Here is a 15,562-nt window from a genome sequence, read left to right on the forward strand (position 1 = left end):
GATCCTGTTAGAAATATCTATTTGTAAATGGGAATATCTGTGCTTCTGTGTTAAAATGTGGCTCACATCACTCATCAAAACTTTGTAATAAAGCGAGAAACAGATGTATTGATTTAGACCCAGCCTAGGCTATTTTTCCTCATTTACATTTAAGCTCTTTGGGGCAAGGACCTTGGTGAATATTTTCAAAGACGCAAATTGCAATCAGTTACCTAATTCCCACCAAAACTTAATGACGTTAGGCACCCTTTTTAAATCTCCCTCTTTGACATTTTACTTGCTTGGAAAGCACTATACAATCCGGTTATGATAAATGAATAGTCACCTTTAATTTGAGATTTTACATATAGTGCAGACAGGGTACTGTCCACCACTATGGGTAGTCTACGCTGCAATTAAAAACCTGTGGCTGACCCATGCCAGCTACTCAGGCTCATGGGAGTCAGGTTAAGGGGCTGTTTAACTTCAGTGTAGTCATCCTGGCTCGGGCTGGAGCCTGTGCTCTAGGACCCTGCAAGGTGATAGGGTCCCAGAGCTCAAGCCTGAACGTCTACACAGCAAGTCCCTGGGCCTGAGCCCCACAAGCCCAAGTCAGCTGGCCAGGGACAGATGGGTGTCTAATTGCAGTGTAGACATATCCTAAGTTTCCTAGATGTGCTCTCTCTCGTGTTTTGGTTCTGCAGATATATAATAAAAATATTATTTTAAGCACTAACGTAAGTCTATATAACTGTAGACACACAGGAAGCAGGTCTGTTGTTAATTTTTATATAGTCACTTTTCAGAGTAGAATGTTTCTTTTAAACAGAAGGATAGTATTGTACTTAAGACTCTGGACTTGGCCTGAGAGATCTTGGTCCAAATCCCAGGTCTGTCACAGACTTCCTGTGTAACCATGGACAACCGTCTTAATCTCTCTGGATCTCAGTTCCCAATCTGTAAAATGGGGATAATACTTCATCTTTGCTACTCTTTGTTTGCCTTGTCTATTTAGATTGTAAATTTCTCAGGGCAGAGACTGTGTGTTTCTCTCTCTCTCTCATCTATATAATGTATGCACAGTGCATAGCACAGTGAGGCCTTGATCTCACTTGGGACCTCTAGGCCCTACTGCAATACAAATTATTAGTAATATTTCTGTTTCCCCACATATATATAAGGGTTACAATACTCCTCTACTTCACACGCTATGAATTTGTGTTTGTACAATTACTTGAAGATCTCAAGTGCTACATATGTGCTAAATATTATAACAGGAGGATGTAAAGGGGGTGATTTTAAGAGTGCCACTTTCAAAGGGTTGTATTAATGGATATATCACCTATAGCAAGCCAAAGAGTAGTAGTTGTGGTTTATTACTACAGATATGAACACTTAGTGTAAAATCCTGGCCCCATTGACTACAATGGCAAAACTCCCATTGACTTCAAAAGAGCCAGGATTTCACCCTCCATCTTTATTATTTGTCATCTAAGGTGATAATCAAAACACAGAATTTAAGCTCCTTTATAAAATATATGGAAATTAGTGTACTTCTCCATGGAGAGGAAACTTCTATAGCATAAACCAATGGAGCTGAATAAAATACATGGTTGGGTCATGTTTATTTTATGCATGACTCATAGTGCATTTTCCATCTGCAAGCCATAAGGTGCTTACAGTCAATGCATACTAATGTGAGTTCGGTTTAGGAGGATGTCAATTTATAACTAGAAACAAAATATTGGCTTGGAGAAAAGCACACCAGTGTTTTTAGAAATAATATTTTCTTTCCCAGCTTAAAACACTATTGTCAGTTCAAGGGCGCTCACACTCCTAGATTTGCAACTCATCAGTCAGTTGCTTTCTGGTCATAACTTCGCATTTTAGGATGGATTATGGTTCTTGTTTACTTTCTACCATACGTAACACAGGGCGTGTTAACATAGGAAGACTAGTTTTAAACTGTGGGCATCTCAGATCGGTACCTGGGTTACACACAAAAATTGAATGCAGTGGGACTAGTGATGAATGATGAGCATGTGAATAGGTCTTTGCAGAGTCTGGACTTGATCTACTTTTCATTATTTATATAGGGTTTTTTGTACTTAATTCAGGTTGGGCAATAAATAAAGGATATAATTTTTAAACTGATAGTGGTCTCAGTCCTGCAACTATCTTTGTTACCAGACTCCTTGCACCTGCACAGAGACCCTTTGAAGATAATAGGGCTCCACCAGGGTGCAGGAATCTGCCTGTGCACAGCCAATTGCAAGACTGGGACCAGCATCTCTTCAAAATGTTGTGCTAGGAATTACTAGTCTTATTAAATAGATACAATCTCATTTGCCCATTGGTCTATGTGGTATTTTTCAAGAATTCTGAGTTATACACAAAAGAAGCAACTCTATAAATGACTGTTCATTGAAAGGCTCAGGAACAAAGCCTAAGGCCTGTGATGCCATCAGCAGCATAGCTTTGTTTTATATAGTCCTTTATTTCCTAAAACACAGACATATAGAGTGGAGCTATGCTGCTCTCCCTCCCTCGTGTCCTGCTGTTCTGCATCCTCCACACCTGCTGTTCTCTGACTCCTCTAACTCTTCGCCTTGCTCTCTCCCTCCCCGCGAGGTTTTCAGCTCAAGACTGGTGGACAAAGGTTTCAGTAGCGCTTCCCTCGGCCATGCAGAGTTGTAACTCTTAATTTTTAATAAGAGTTGATGTTGAGAGAGTTCACTGTGCTCCAAATTTAGCTTTTCAATTTAAAAACCTATAAGCTGGTGTGGCTGCAGGGAAGCAGGCTCTAGGACTCCAGCTGGTCATGTTCTTAAAATCAGCTTTTTATATTCTTTAAGAATATTGCAGCTGCTTAGCCAGTCAAAAGCCAGGTTACCTTCTTTAGAGATCTGACATATTGATCAATAACGGGGGCTAGCACAAAATGGGGGTCTGAGAGGAAATGTAGCTTCCCCACTTCTGCTATATGCTGAGGGGATCTGCCTTTCCTGTCCCTGGCATGAGCTTGCAGTGCTCCCTCGCAGCTCCCATTCCTGTGGCAGTCTACTTTAACATTATTATTGACAACAACAACTTGTAACTTATGGATGTGACTGTGCCATTCCCAACAGTGGCACAAGAGCGCAAGTACCAACCTCAGGGCGGATTGTTAAAAAAACGGGGCACAAACCCCAAATTGGTCATGCATTCTAAATGCAGATTTCACCAACCAACTGCACCAAGTACAAACTCCTAAGGCACCTTAATACCCTTAAATGGAATACGAGCCAGTCCCTTTGGAACTCCAGATTGTCTTGCCGCCCAGATGAGTGTATCTCTGTGGCTGATGGCCCTTATGACCAAGAATCATAGCAATATTCAGGTTACTCCTAGTCCCAAAGGACCAGTCATTTACTCCAGGTCAATTACACCTTAGATCGCACAGCAAGGACAATGTTGTAGCAGATCCTATAATAAACTATATGAAGATTTATTAAATAGTAAAAGGAAACAAGAGCATTATTTATAAGATTAAGGCCATGTCTGCACTACAAATATTGGTTGATGCAAGTTATGTTAGTATTAAGCCACCAGAGTTAGTATATCACTAGTATTACCAGCATAGCTATGTCAGTTAGAGGTGTGGGGTATTTTTTACTGGCACCACTTATGCTTGTAAAAGCCCTGCTGTAGGTATAGCTATACTTACAGTGGTCAGGAGAACCAGCACAAGCTATGCAAATCTAAGCACTTTTATAGCAATTATAACACTAGAGGATCTCTCTGCAAATAAGGCCTAAAACTAATTTCTTTGGGGCAGAGACTATCTTTATTATTATTAATTATTATTATTATTATTGTTGTTTTTTATTTTATTTATTATTACTCCTACTCCTACTTCCACTACCACATGAGCAGGCCAGGCACAATAAGACCCTCGTCCCTAATAGGGCCACTGGATAGTAACAGTACAAATAATAGCCAACAGTAAAGTGCAAATCAATGTTAAGGTGCTATCCATACACTGTCATACAATATGCTTTTAAGATGAATAAAATATCCAGCCGTGGCAATGACTTGAGCTTGTTTGACACTGTTGTTATATTTTGTAAATTCTTCTACTTCATCTTCTGGTTTGTCTTGCTCTTAAGTTTTTTTTTTTTAAGTGCAAAATATAATTATAACTTATATTTACCTATGTTTAAAGATGCAGTATCTTTCCTTCCTGTACTCTGAGATGCTTATATGTTTTTACATCATGACTGCTTGTCACATGAAGCAGGGTTTTTTTTTGTTTTTTTTTTGGCGATCTCTTTCTTTCCAATGACTCACAAGGAAAGACTCCTAGATAAGCAGGCAGACAGGGTGCATAGGCAACCAAAGTTGTGTACATAATAGCACAGTGAGAGCCAAAATGCACCAACTCATTTGACTAAAGCCTGCTAACATATTCCATCAATTAAACAATAAAACACTGAACAGTGAGCTGGCAATATCAAACACTATGGCATCCAGGGTCCAGAGAGGCTATAGGCCAATGAGTTCAGGTTACAGTACAACCAGAAGCTCTCAGCCAGTGAAAATGAAAAGCTGTCTTCCCATTATTTCTCACTTATATAGCTGCTCTGCTCATTAGCAACATCATCACAGGACCTACCTCGGGAATTCTCTTTTTGCCCCCAATCTCTCTGGGTTGCATTTTCGCTAATGAAAATAATATAATACTTTTTCATCAAAGGTTCTCAACTACTTTACAGAGATGAGTGAGTACCATTATTTACGTAACCTGAACCACAGAGGGCCCAAAGCCATGCAGAAGGTCATTGATTGGCCGGGCTTGGAAGAGAACCCCCCAGTCTCTTGGCTCCCACCCAGTCCTGTGCCCCACCCTCTGGACTTGCCACATGCTACTGACACTGATAACACAATGCTTTCCTCATCCCTCCAAGCTTAATACTCCAAACTCATTTTAAATCCCCCTGTCTAGTCTAACTATTAATAATTAAAAAATTCTCCAGCTACCGCCTTGCAAATTATAACATTCCTATCTCCAACTTCACTTTTGTGGCCAAAGCTTAGGAAACATTTCACCTCTTCGTGTTTCACCTATTCTACCTGCTGCTCAGTCCAAATAGCTCAGGGAGCATCCTGAGCTGCACAGCACTGAATCTGACTGTTTCACCCAGTACTAGAGAACAGCAGGCACAAAGGGAGAAGCAAGAAGAGGTCAGGAATGTTCCCTTTATTTTGCAATCAGGGGTTATATTATAGATGCAGTTCCCTGTTTTTCTAAGCCAAAAAACCTGATTCTTTTCTATGCTTGGCCTTCGATGTATAGTACTAGTCTATACTACTAGCATCTGTTTATCTATCTTTGGCATTTTTCACACACCTATCACTGTGGCATCCAAACACCAGTATCTAGTACTAATGCAGTACTGCCAGCCCCACGTGTTCAAAAATCATGAGTCAGGCTTAAAAATATCATGCTCTTGGCCTAGAAATTATGAAATTTTTAAAAAGTGATACATTTGGGTTTCTTTTTTACTTGTCTTCTGGTTTCTGATTTGAGGAGCAGGGGCTTAAGGGAAAAATTAAGACTTATGATTGTGCTGGGGATCCCCATGTACAACCTGAAACTGTGGGACCACTGTGCATCCTTACCTCTCCTGCCTGGTTTGTCTCTCACAAAGCTATGCCAGTGACAAGCAGCAACACCCCTCCAGGCACTGTGATCACTTAGCCATCAACATGTGGCGCCCCACACCAGCTGTATTACATGACTGCTCCTTGAGCCACTTATGAATCATACAGAGAGGCACCAATCCCCAGCCTTGGACACCAGAAATACACCGTCTCATACTGCTCAAGGGTCCCTTAGACAGTGTAAATGCATTAATAAGTTCACCATTCTGACAATAGGGTAGTAGATGTACGCTTGTTAACCGGAGCTGAGATTTCCCCAAGCACTTCAACCAAAACCACACTGTTTTAGGTAAAATATAAAACAAATGTATTAACTTCAGCAAGATAGATTTTAAGTGATTATAAGTAGCAGAGATTAAAGTTGGTTACCTAAGAAACAAAAATAAATTTGCAGTCTAAATTCTAACTTTAACAGACTAAGCAAGATTTGAATCAAATAGTCTCTGACCCCGCTGGATGTTACATACAGCTTACAGTTCTCAATGCTCTGACTGAACATCCTTCAAGCCTGGGACCAATCTCCCTTGTTCCAAGTCTTTGTAGTACAGATGATCTTTCAGGTATTGAGATGGAGGGAGGGGGGTGCGAGATCAAGTGATAATGAAACTCTCTCTCTTTTTATACTTTCTTCCAGCTGCTAGAAAGATCCCCGCTGTGACCTGGGGGCCAGGCAGTCTCCATTGCTGATGTGCACTCTCTGGGAGAGTGGATTCTTTTTGATGGGCCATCAACGCCTGACTGGCTATCCTTTGTTGCAACTGAAAGGATAGCTGTGGGTGTTTCCCAAACTCACAACATATTTCAGTAACACATATAGCAATACTTCATAACTTCACACATAATGATAACACATACAATCCAACAGGATATTAATGTTCAACTGATCAAGACTTTTAAAATGATACCTCACAAGGTATACTTTGTACAACCGTATCATAATTATATCACAGTGGTGAATGTGGGGCTCCAGGGTGCTACTTTGAGGTATAGAGTGTCACAATGATACAATTGCAAGAGTTGGCAATATTGATTCATAGATTGATAGATTATAAATCCAGAAGAGACTACTGTAATCATCTTGCTTGACTTGTATAACACAGGCGATAGGACTCCCCTGAATTGATTACTGTTTGAACTAGAGCATCACTTTTAGGAAAAAAGCATACAATTTTGATTTAATAATTCCCAGTGATGGAGAATCCATCAAAACCTTTGGTAAATTATTCCAGTGATTAATTACCCTCACTGTTAAAAATGTTTCTAGTCTGAATTGGTTTAATTTCAACTTCAAGCCACTGGGTCTTGTTCTACCTTTCTCAGCTAGTCTGAAAAGCTCTCTAGTCTCAAATTTCTGTTTCCTTTGCAGCTACTTTGATCAAGGCACCCTTTAACCTTCTCTTTCTTAAGCTTTCTTAAGATGAGAAGACTATAATTGGGCCTATCAAGTCACTTTAATTGTGAGCTCAGCTGTAAAAAGTATGTGAAAGTTCATAAAATGTCACAATAACTATAATACACATGTTGATGGGAAAAGGCATAAAAAGGAGACAAAGACTGAATTAGTCTAAACACAAAGGCTACTGATATAACTCAAGGAATGTGTTAAGATCATGCTTGGTAAACACAAATTATGGGTCCGGAAATCAGTGAACCAAAACAGATGTGTCGGCAACTAGGCCTAATAGATGGGCAAAATAATGAGGGGATGGGCTATTCCCCTCCCCCCCCGTGCTTTTTGTGGGTCCTTAAAGAAAGAGACTTTGGGGGAAGGGGAGAAAAAAGAACAGGATGGAGGCTACTGGAGTGAGCTTCACCATCATCGCTACCACCCCACCATTTCTTGGGACCCCAAGCCTTAGTCCTCCTGATCCTGAGGGATGTCCTGACCAGAGCAGGCCAGAGACATCAGCACTCCTACCCAAACACCACCTGAGATGAAATGGGATCAGACTTTAACAATAGCGGCTCCAGTTCATCATGCCTAACTTCTTCTCTTTTCCCCAAAAGGACAGTTATTGCTGTCTTTGATATTGCAGTCTAAGAAACTGTCAAAAAAAAAAAAAGGTGGGGTGAGGGGGGAGGAAGGCTTTCTGAAAACTCTCTCCAGCTAAAAGGAAAGAGGTCATGGGATGTTGTTAAAACAAAAGACTTATGTAATATTATACATTTCAAATGTAACTGTTTTTCCTTCTTTTCTTTGTCTTTAATAAAAAGTGAAAAGGATGTTTAATGAGGTGTGTGCCATTGTACTAAGCATGCTGAGCTCTCTTAAGGTCTGGGGTTTGGTATACACTGTTAAATGTCAGACAGTGACTGGATTATGTTAAAATGTTTGTCCCATATATTCCATCTAATCCTTTTTACATATAACATCGCTTTTTGAATTTAAGTACAACCCAGGATCTACCCTGCCCCTTCCCTGAAGCCCTGCTCCACTCACTCCATCCCCCCTCCCTCTGTTGCTCATTCTCCCCCACTCGCACTCACTTTCACCAGGTTGGGGCAGGGGGTTGGGGAGGGGGTGTTGGCTCTGGGTTGGGGCTGAGGGGTTTGGAGTGTTGGAAGGGGCTCCGGGCTGAGCCTCCAGCAGGAGGTTGGAGTGAAGGAGGGGGTGAGGGATGCAAGCTCTGGGAGGGAGTTTGAGTGCAGGAGGGGGCTCCGGGCTAGGGCACAGTGTTGGGGTGCAGGAGGGGGTAAGTGGTGCTGGGTCTGGGAGGGGGCTAGGGGCCACGGGCAGCACCTACCTCAGGCAGCTGCTGGGCAGCAGCGCAGCGGGGCTAAGGCAGGCTCCCTGCCTGCCCTGGCCCCATGCCACTCCTGGAAACAGCCAATACATGCCCGTGGCTCCGTGTGCTGCTCCTGCCTACAGGCACTGCCCCCGCAGCTCCCATTGGCCGGGAATGGGGAACTGCGGCCAATGGGGGCTGCAGGGGTGGTGCTTGCAGGTAGGAACAGCGCGCTGATACCCCTGCCCCCCCCCCCAAGGGACTGTGGAGGCATGCCGGCCGCTTCCGGGAGTGGCATGGGGCTGGGGCAGGCAGGGAGCCTGCCTTAGCCCCGCTGCACCACCAGACTTTTAGCTGCCAGAGATTGCGATCGACAGGCAGAGGCTCCAGAATCAACCAGTCAATCGCGATCTACAGGTTGGTGATCACTGATCTAAACTAATACAACAGCCATGTTTCCCAATCTTTTACTCATTGTCATGGCTCTTCTCTTCTCTGCAATCTATCAACATTCTTCTTGAATTGTGGACACAAGAAATGGACATACTATTCCAATAGCAGTCACACCAGTATCACATACCTGCTTGATATTCCCCGTTCATACATCCAAGGATCGCATTAGCCATTTTGGACACAACATTGCACTAGAGCTCATGTTCACCCATACCTGCAAATCTCTATGAATTACTGCTTCCTAGCATAGTGTCTCCCATCCTGTAAGTATGGCCTACATTCTTTTTTCCTAGATTTATGACTTTACATTTAATCATGTTGAACTGCATATTGTTTGCTTGTGCCCAGTTTACCAAGCAATCAAAATTCCTCTCTAGCAGTGACATGCCCTCTTCATTATTTACCACTCCCTCAATCTTTATGTCATCTGTAAAATTTTTCAGTTGTGATTTTATTTCTTCCAGGTCATTGATAAAAATGTTAAATAGAATAGCAACAAAAACAGGTCCCCTTTGGACCCCACTAAAAACAAACCTGCTCAATGATGATGCCTTGTTTGGTTACATCTGGAGATCTGTCCATTTAATGTGTGCCATAAGTTGGTTTTGTATCATTCTAGTTTCTTAATCAAAATGTCATGAGTTAGCAAGTCAAATACCTTACAGCACTGTAAGTATATCACATTAAGATTGTTACCTTTATCAACCAAATTTGTAATCTCATGATAAAATCAAGTTAGTTTGACAAGGTTTATTTTCCATAAACCCATGTTGATTGGCTTTAGTTTTATTACCCTCCTTTTTCTCTGTTAATAGAGTCCCGAATCAGCCACTCTGTTATCTTGCCTGGGATCGATGTCAGACTGAAAGGCCTATAATTACCCAGGTTGTTCTGCTTACCCTTGGCACATTAGCCTTTTTCCAGTCCTCTGGAACTTTCCCAGTGTTCCAACACTTACTGAAAATCAACTTTAATATTCCATAGAACTCTTGATTAGCTCTTTTAAAACTCTTGGATATAAGTTAATCTGGACCTGCTGATTTTAACAATGTCTAGCTTTTGTAACTGGTGTTGAACGTCATCTTTAGTTACTGTTGTAGCCATATCATTCTTATCCATCCCATCATCTGGCTTTTTCCCAAATACAGAAGAGAAATATTTATTGAACACTTCTGCCTTGTTTGAATTATTATTGACAGTTCTACCATTTCCATCTTGTAATGGATCAAATCCATTTGTTAGGATTCCTTTCGTTCCTGATATACTTTAAAAACTCCTGATTTTCTTAAGTCTTTTTACTTCCTTAATCAATTTTCTACAATTCCTGTGTTATATTTGTAACTATCAACTTCCCCTTTCTTCTAATATTTTTGCATTTTTATAGCTGCTTTTACTTCCCCTCTAAGCCAGGCTGGTTTATTAACCAATCTGGCCTTCTTTCTCATTTGTGGCTTTTGGGGTATATAGTAAAATGTTCTTAATAAGTACCCAGTTATTGTTTGCATTTTTCTGTTTAAATTCTTTCTCCCAACAGATTTTGACTTATTTTTGATTTCAGATTAGTAAAATTGGCCCTTTGAAAGCAATTTCAAACAATTATATATGACAATTTCCTAACTCATAGTTAGGACAATTTCCTAACTTATATATAAAATTGATTTGGATTTTATTCTATTTGCACATAACAAACATAATCAAATCATAAATCATTTGTATCTAAGCTACCTCTAATTTTAGTTCTGTAACCAGTTCCTCTTTATCTGTCAAGATGTCTAATATAAAATTTTACCATGTTAGATGTAACCCTTTTTGAGTTAGGAAATTGTCATATATAAGTGTTCGAAATTCCAAAGTTGTTTTTTTAATACTGGCAACATGAGACCTCCACCTTAGGTCACTCAAGCTGAAGTCCCCTTTTGCATCTGAGCGTGTGTGAGAGAGATTTGGTGGTCTGTAGAAGACACCAACTAGTTCCCCATCTTGTGCTTTACCTATTAGAACATTTATCTATCTGCATTCAAGAACATTTGCTTCTGAGTTGTCAGTGATAAGTAGTAATTTTTTTTGACATAGTATGGCACTCCCCTCTCTGTTTCTCCACTCCATCCTTCCAAAATAGATCTATCCCATTGATTTTTAACATTCTAGTCATGCCAATCATCTCATTATGTTCCAGTAATACTAGCTAGATAAAATTATGCTCATAATTGAGCAATTCCAGTTCCTCTTGTTTATTATCCAGACTACTAACATTGGTGAATAAAAGAATTTCTTCTCTTCATGCCCTTTGGTGTCTCAGCTAATGTAGTACTAACTTTAGATATATTGCCACGAAAGACAGGATAGGGTGTACTGCAGCACTCTAGGTATCAGGCATAGGGTCTACGCCCATTGACATAAATGGCAAAATTCACTATGAGGCAGATCCTCAATGACAGTCAAAGAATGCTGAGGTTTCAGAGTAGCAGTCGCGTTAGTCTGTATCTGCAAAAAGAACAGGAGTATTTGTGGCACCTTAGAGACTAACAAATTTATTTGAGCATAAGCTTTAGCCCACAAAAATTTGTAATAAAAAATAATATAAAGTGAGCACCGTACACTTTGTATTCTATGTTGTAATAGAAATCAATATATTTGAAAGTGTAGAAAAACATCCAAAAAGATTTAATACATTTCAATTTGTATTCTATTGTTTAGCAGTGTGATTAATCACGATTAATTTTTTGAGTTAATCGCATGAGTTAACTGTGACCAATCGACAGCCCTATTTATTTTAACTCATTTTAACTCCCCTAGTTCTTCCAGACATACTGAAACAGTCCAATTTGCTGACAGTATTCCACTGCCTGAGGCATGGTCTCTTACATTACAAAGTAGAGGTGAGCCAACCAAGCACACCCTTTGGCTCACCTCTACTTAGTGCTGTAGAATATAAAGGGTATACATAACTCATACTGTTTAATGTACACATAGCTAAATAAAAGGATAGCATATTTTAAAATTTCTTATGGGAAATGTGTTTTTCCATGCAACAGTTGTAGTGCGAATAAGACAGTTTTGTTTTCGCATTGTATTACTCTAAACCAATGGTCACCAACCGGTCGATCATGATTGACTGCTTGATTCTAGAGGATCTCCCAGTCGATCGCGATCTCCAGCAGTGTAGTGTGGCTGCTGCTAAGGCAGACTCCTTGCCTACTCCAGCCCCATGCTACTCCCGGAAGTGGCCTGCGCAGCCTGATGGCCCCGGGGGTGGGGGAGCTGGGGTCTCCCTCTGCATGCTGCTCCTGCCTGCAAACACTGCCCCCGCAGCTCCCATTGGCTAGGAGAGATGTGGGGGCGGTGCTTGCAGAGAGGGGCAGTGCATGGAGCCACATGACCCCTGCTTCCCATCCCTCCAGGGCCGCAGGGGTGCATTGGCTCCTTTCAGGAGCGATGTGGGGCTGGGGTAGGCAGGGAGCCTGCCTTGGCCTCACTGCACCTGCCACCGACTGGGAGCCTCTGGAGGTAAGTGCTGCTCAGCGTGAGGCCGCACCCCATCCCTGAGCCTCCTCCCAGAGCCAGCACCCCATACCTCCTCCTGCACTCTGAACCCCCTCCCACACTCCAAGGCCCACCCTGTGCCCCCTCCGAGTCAGCACCCCAAACCCCCTCCTGCACCCCAACCCCCAGCCCTGAGCCACCTCCCGGAGCCAGCACCTCATACCCCCTTCTGCACCCCAAACCCCCTCCTGCACCCCAAGCCCTGATCCCCCTTCCAGAGCCAGCACCCCTGTACCCAGCCCAGAGGCCCCTCCTGCACCCAAACTCCCTGCCCCAGGCTCAACCCAGAGCCCCTTCCCACACTGCAAACCCCTCAGCCCCAGCCCAGAGCCCACACCCCCTCCTGAATGCCAACCCCCTACCCCAGCCCAAGTGAGAGTGAGTGACGGAGAGAGGGGGGGATGGAGTGAGTGAGGCAGGGCTTTGGGGAAGGGTGGAGACCTCAGGGAAGGAACGGGGTAGATCCTGGGTTGCCCTTAGATTCAAAAAGTGTTCTTGGGTGTAAAAAGGTTGGAGACCACTGCTCTAAACCATTTTCTCTGTTGCAAAGCATTGTTGCAAGTACAGATTTCAGCAGATAAAGGTGAGATGATATTGACACCTAACTATGATATTGCATCTTATTAAACAGGTAATTCTCTAATGGATCAATGAAAACAAAACGATGACAAGTTGTGGTCAACAGTCCTTGAATGTGCTGATGGTTGTGTTCTTATTGCTCTTGTCGGCAGGTAATGTTTCTTCCAGAAATTTATTTTTTTATGTGAGCTGGGCGAGGGGATGAATGGATTAAAACTTCATTAAACCCAAGTGCCTACAAAACTAACGGTACCATAAGTAACACTAAGAGTTGAAACAAAAGCACTGTGCAACTTAAACGTAGCTGTGCATTTGGTGACAGGAAGCTAAAACAAGAAGAGCAATACTAACACTAATAGGACTCAGACTAGATAAGCAGACTCAACATTTGACACTCAACTTCAATAATCATTTTCTTTACTATGTTAATTCTGAATAGGCTATGAGCTCCTTAAAATGAGGGATTCCGCACCATAGAAATCAAACAATTCAGCCAAATGATCCACGTACTACAGACCTAGAAAGCAAGGTTGTATCATGTGTATTTTCACATTGGACAAAAGAGGATGTGTGTCTGTGTACGGATCACGTTATCCTCGCACTCTGCCTGTTCATATTCGTCCGCTGCTATAGTTAAGTTTACAAAGGAGTTCCAATTAGAAGAAGTACTTTTCACAGGCTCATAACTTTCAGAAACTCACCAGTTTTCTGAAATTTTCCATGTTTGTAATTCTGTCTGAAAGTGATTTACTTTGGGGAAGTTTAAGCAGAATTCCATCAATTTTTTTCCTAGTTCCATGCGGGAGTAAAATGACATCCATCCCATTTTAAAATACTCTAAGTGCACTTCTGTCATGAGGAATACAGCAAATACATTTGAAACTTGGAATGGATTGATTGAGGATGAATAATAACTAGCTCTTATATAATGATTTTCATTCACATTTCTTAATGTGCTTTATGAAGTTAGATGAGCATTATCCCTATTTTAGAGATGGAGAAACTGAGGCACAAAGAGGTTGAGTGACTTACTCAAGTATACACAGATAGCGGCAGAGTCAAATAAATTATCTAAAGGCAGGAAATGTGGACAAAATAGGGTTGAATTTAGAACCTTTACTCTGCACATTGTTCAGGCACACTGATAACCTTTAATTACATGATCATAAGTTATCCCAAATACACATGTTGACCTACATTGTAGGAAAAATATATTATCATCTATCTCAGAAACAGCATGTCATATTAATAAAGACTATTTCATATACATATGCACAGGGGATAGCGTAAAGTTTGTACCTCTGCCATAATGTTCATATTTACTGGCTTTTGAGAATTTTACTTTGCAACGTTAATGTTATACCTTGACTGTTCATAAAAATGGTTCAGCTTTGCTTTGCTTTGGTTTGAGGATAGATTTTATATGTGTCACACCAACATCTAGCCTCAAACCAAAACAAACCTGTTAGGTCTGAATTTAATATGTTTAGCCTTTTTCAGCCCTGACACTGTCTCTTTGGAGGGAGGGGACATGCTGTCTGTAAAGAAATATGTCTTTGATTTGATCCTGTTTACATAGGATTTCTGCATATTATATAAATCATTGATAAATACCAGGTACTATTCTAGCATTTTATTTTATTTGTTTATGCATGAGTACCTTATCCTCTCACAGTTCCTTTATTATTTTTTGACATTTCTCATTAGCACATAGGGTGCATGGTGCTATGCTGCAGGATGGCTGTTTAAAATGATAATGGCAGCTTTAATGTATGTACCCCAGGTAGGATTGTCAAAAGCATTCGGTGCTGGCCTAAGTCTGTGTCTACTGAAGTCAGTGAGAGTTTTAACCATTGGGAAGGGTGTTAGCCAGTGCCAAGTACCTTTTAAAATTCTATCCCCAGCCTTTATAAAGCATTAACACAATTGAGAGTGTTTTCTTGGCCTCCTTTCACATAAATGGCAAGTTGCCTAAAACAATGGAAACATGTTAATTTTGTAGCAGCATCACAGTAACAAAGGTCCATAGTAACTTTGTTGATAACCATAGTAATTACAGGGCAACTTGTGTTTATCTATGTAATCAACTCAGATATAGATACAATGTATGGCCCCTATGCCCCAGATTCTGTAAAGGGAGACTACTGGCTTTGCATAATTTGAATGAAAGAACTACAGGATGCTGCTTTTTACTGCAATTATATTAATTTCATACTTGAAGAGGAATGAAGACCTAATAGAAAGATTTCTATGTAAGATGGTGCCTTATTTCAAGCACCATGATCTATTAAAAAGTAGAATATAGAAAAACAAGGATATTTGAAGATCATATCTAATAATAATTATGGGCATAGGGACAAAGAGTCCTGTGGCACCTTATAGACTAACAGAAGTATTGGAGCGTGAGCTTTCATGGGTGAATACCCACTTCATCAGACGCATGTCTGACACATGCGTCTGACGAAGTGGATATTCACCCACGAAAGCTTATGCTCCAATACTTCTGTTAGTCTATAAGATGCCACAGGATTCTTTGTAGCTTTTTACAGATCCAGACTAATACAGCTACCCCTCTGATA

General features: G+C 41.2%; 1 protein-coding gene across 7 annotated transcripts in view; it reads left to right on the forward strand.

Annotated features, from left to right (window-relative positions):
* Positions 1-15,562, forward strand: part of SHISAL1 (shisa like 1) — a 280,247-nt gene that overhangs the window by 225,736 nt on the left and 38,949 nt on the right. For all 7 annotated transcript variants that reach the window (XM_039519539.1, XM_039519534.1, XM_039519540.1 and 4 more), the window contains one exon: positions 13,036-13,135. In XM_039519539.1, coding sequence (XP_039375473.1) covers positions 13,069-13,135 — 67 coding nt within the window. In that variant the 5' untranslated portion in view covers positions 13,036-13,068. The remainder of the gene's footprint in view (positions 1-13,035; positions 13,136-15,562) is intronic.

This window comes from Mauremys reevesii, linkage group 1 (assembly GCF_016161935.1).
Source record: "Mauremys reevesii isolate NIE-2019 linkage group 1, ASM1616193v1, whole genome shotgun sequence".
Taxonomy (NCBI): Eukaryota; Metazoa; Chordata; order Testudines; family Geoemydidae; genus Mauremys; species Mauremys reevesii.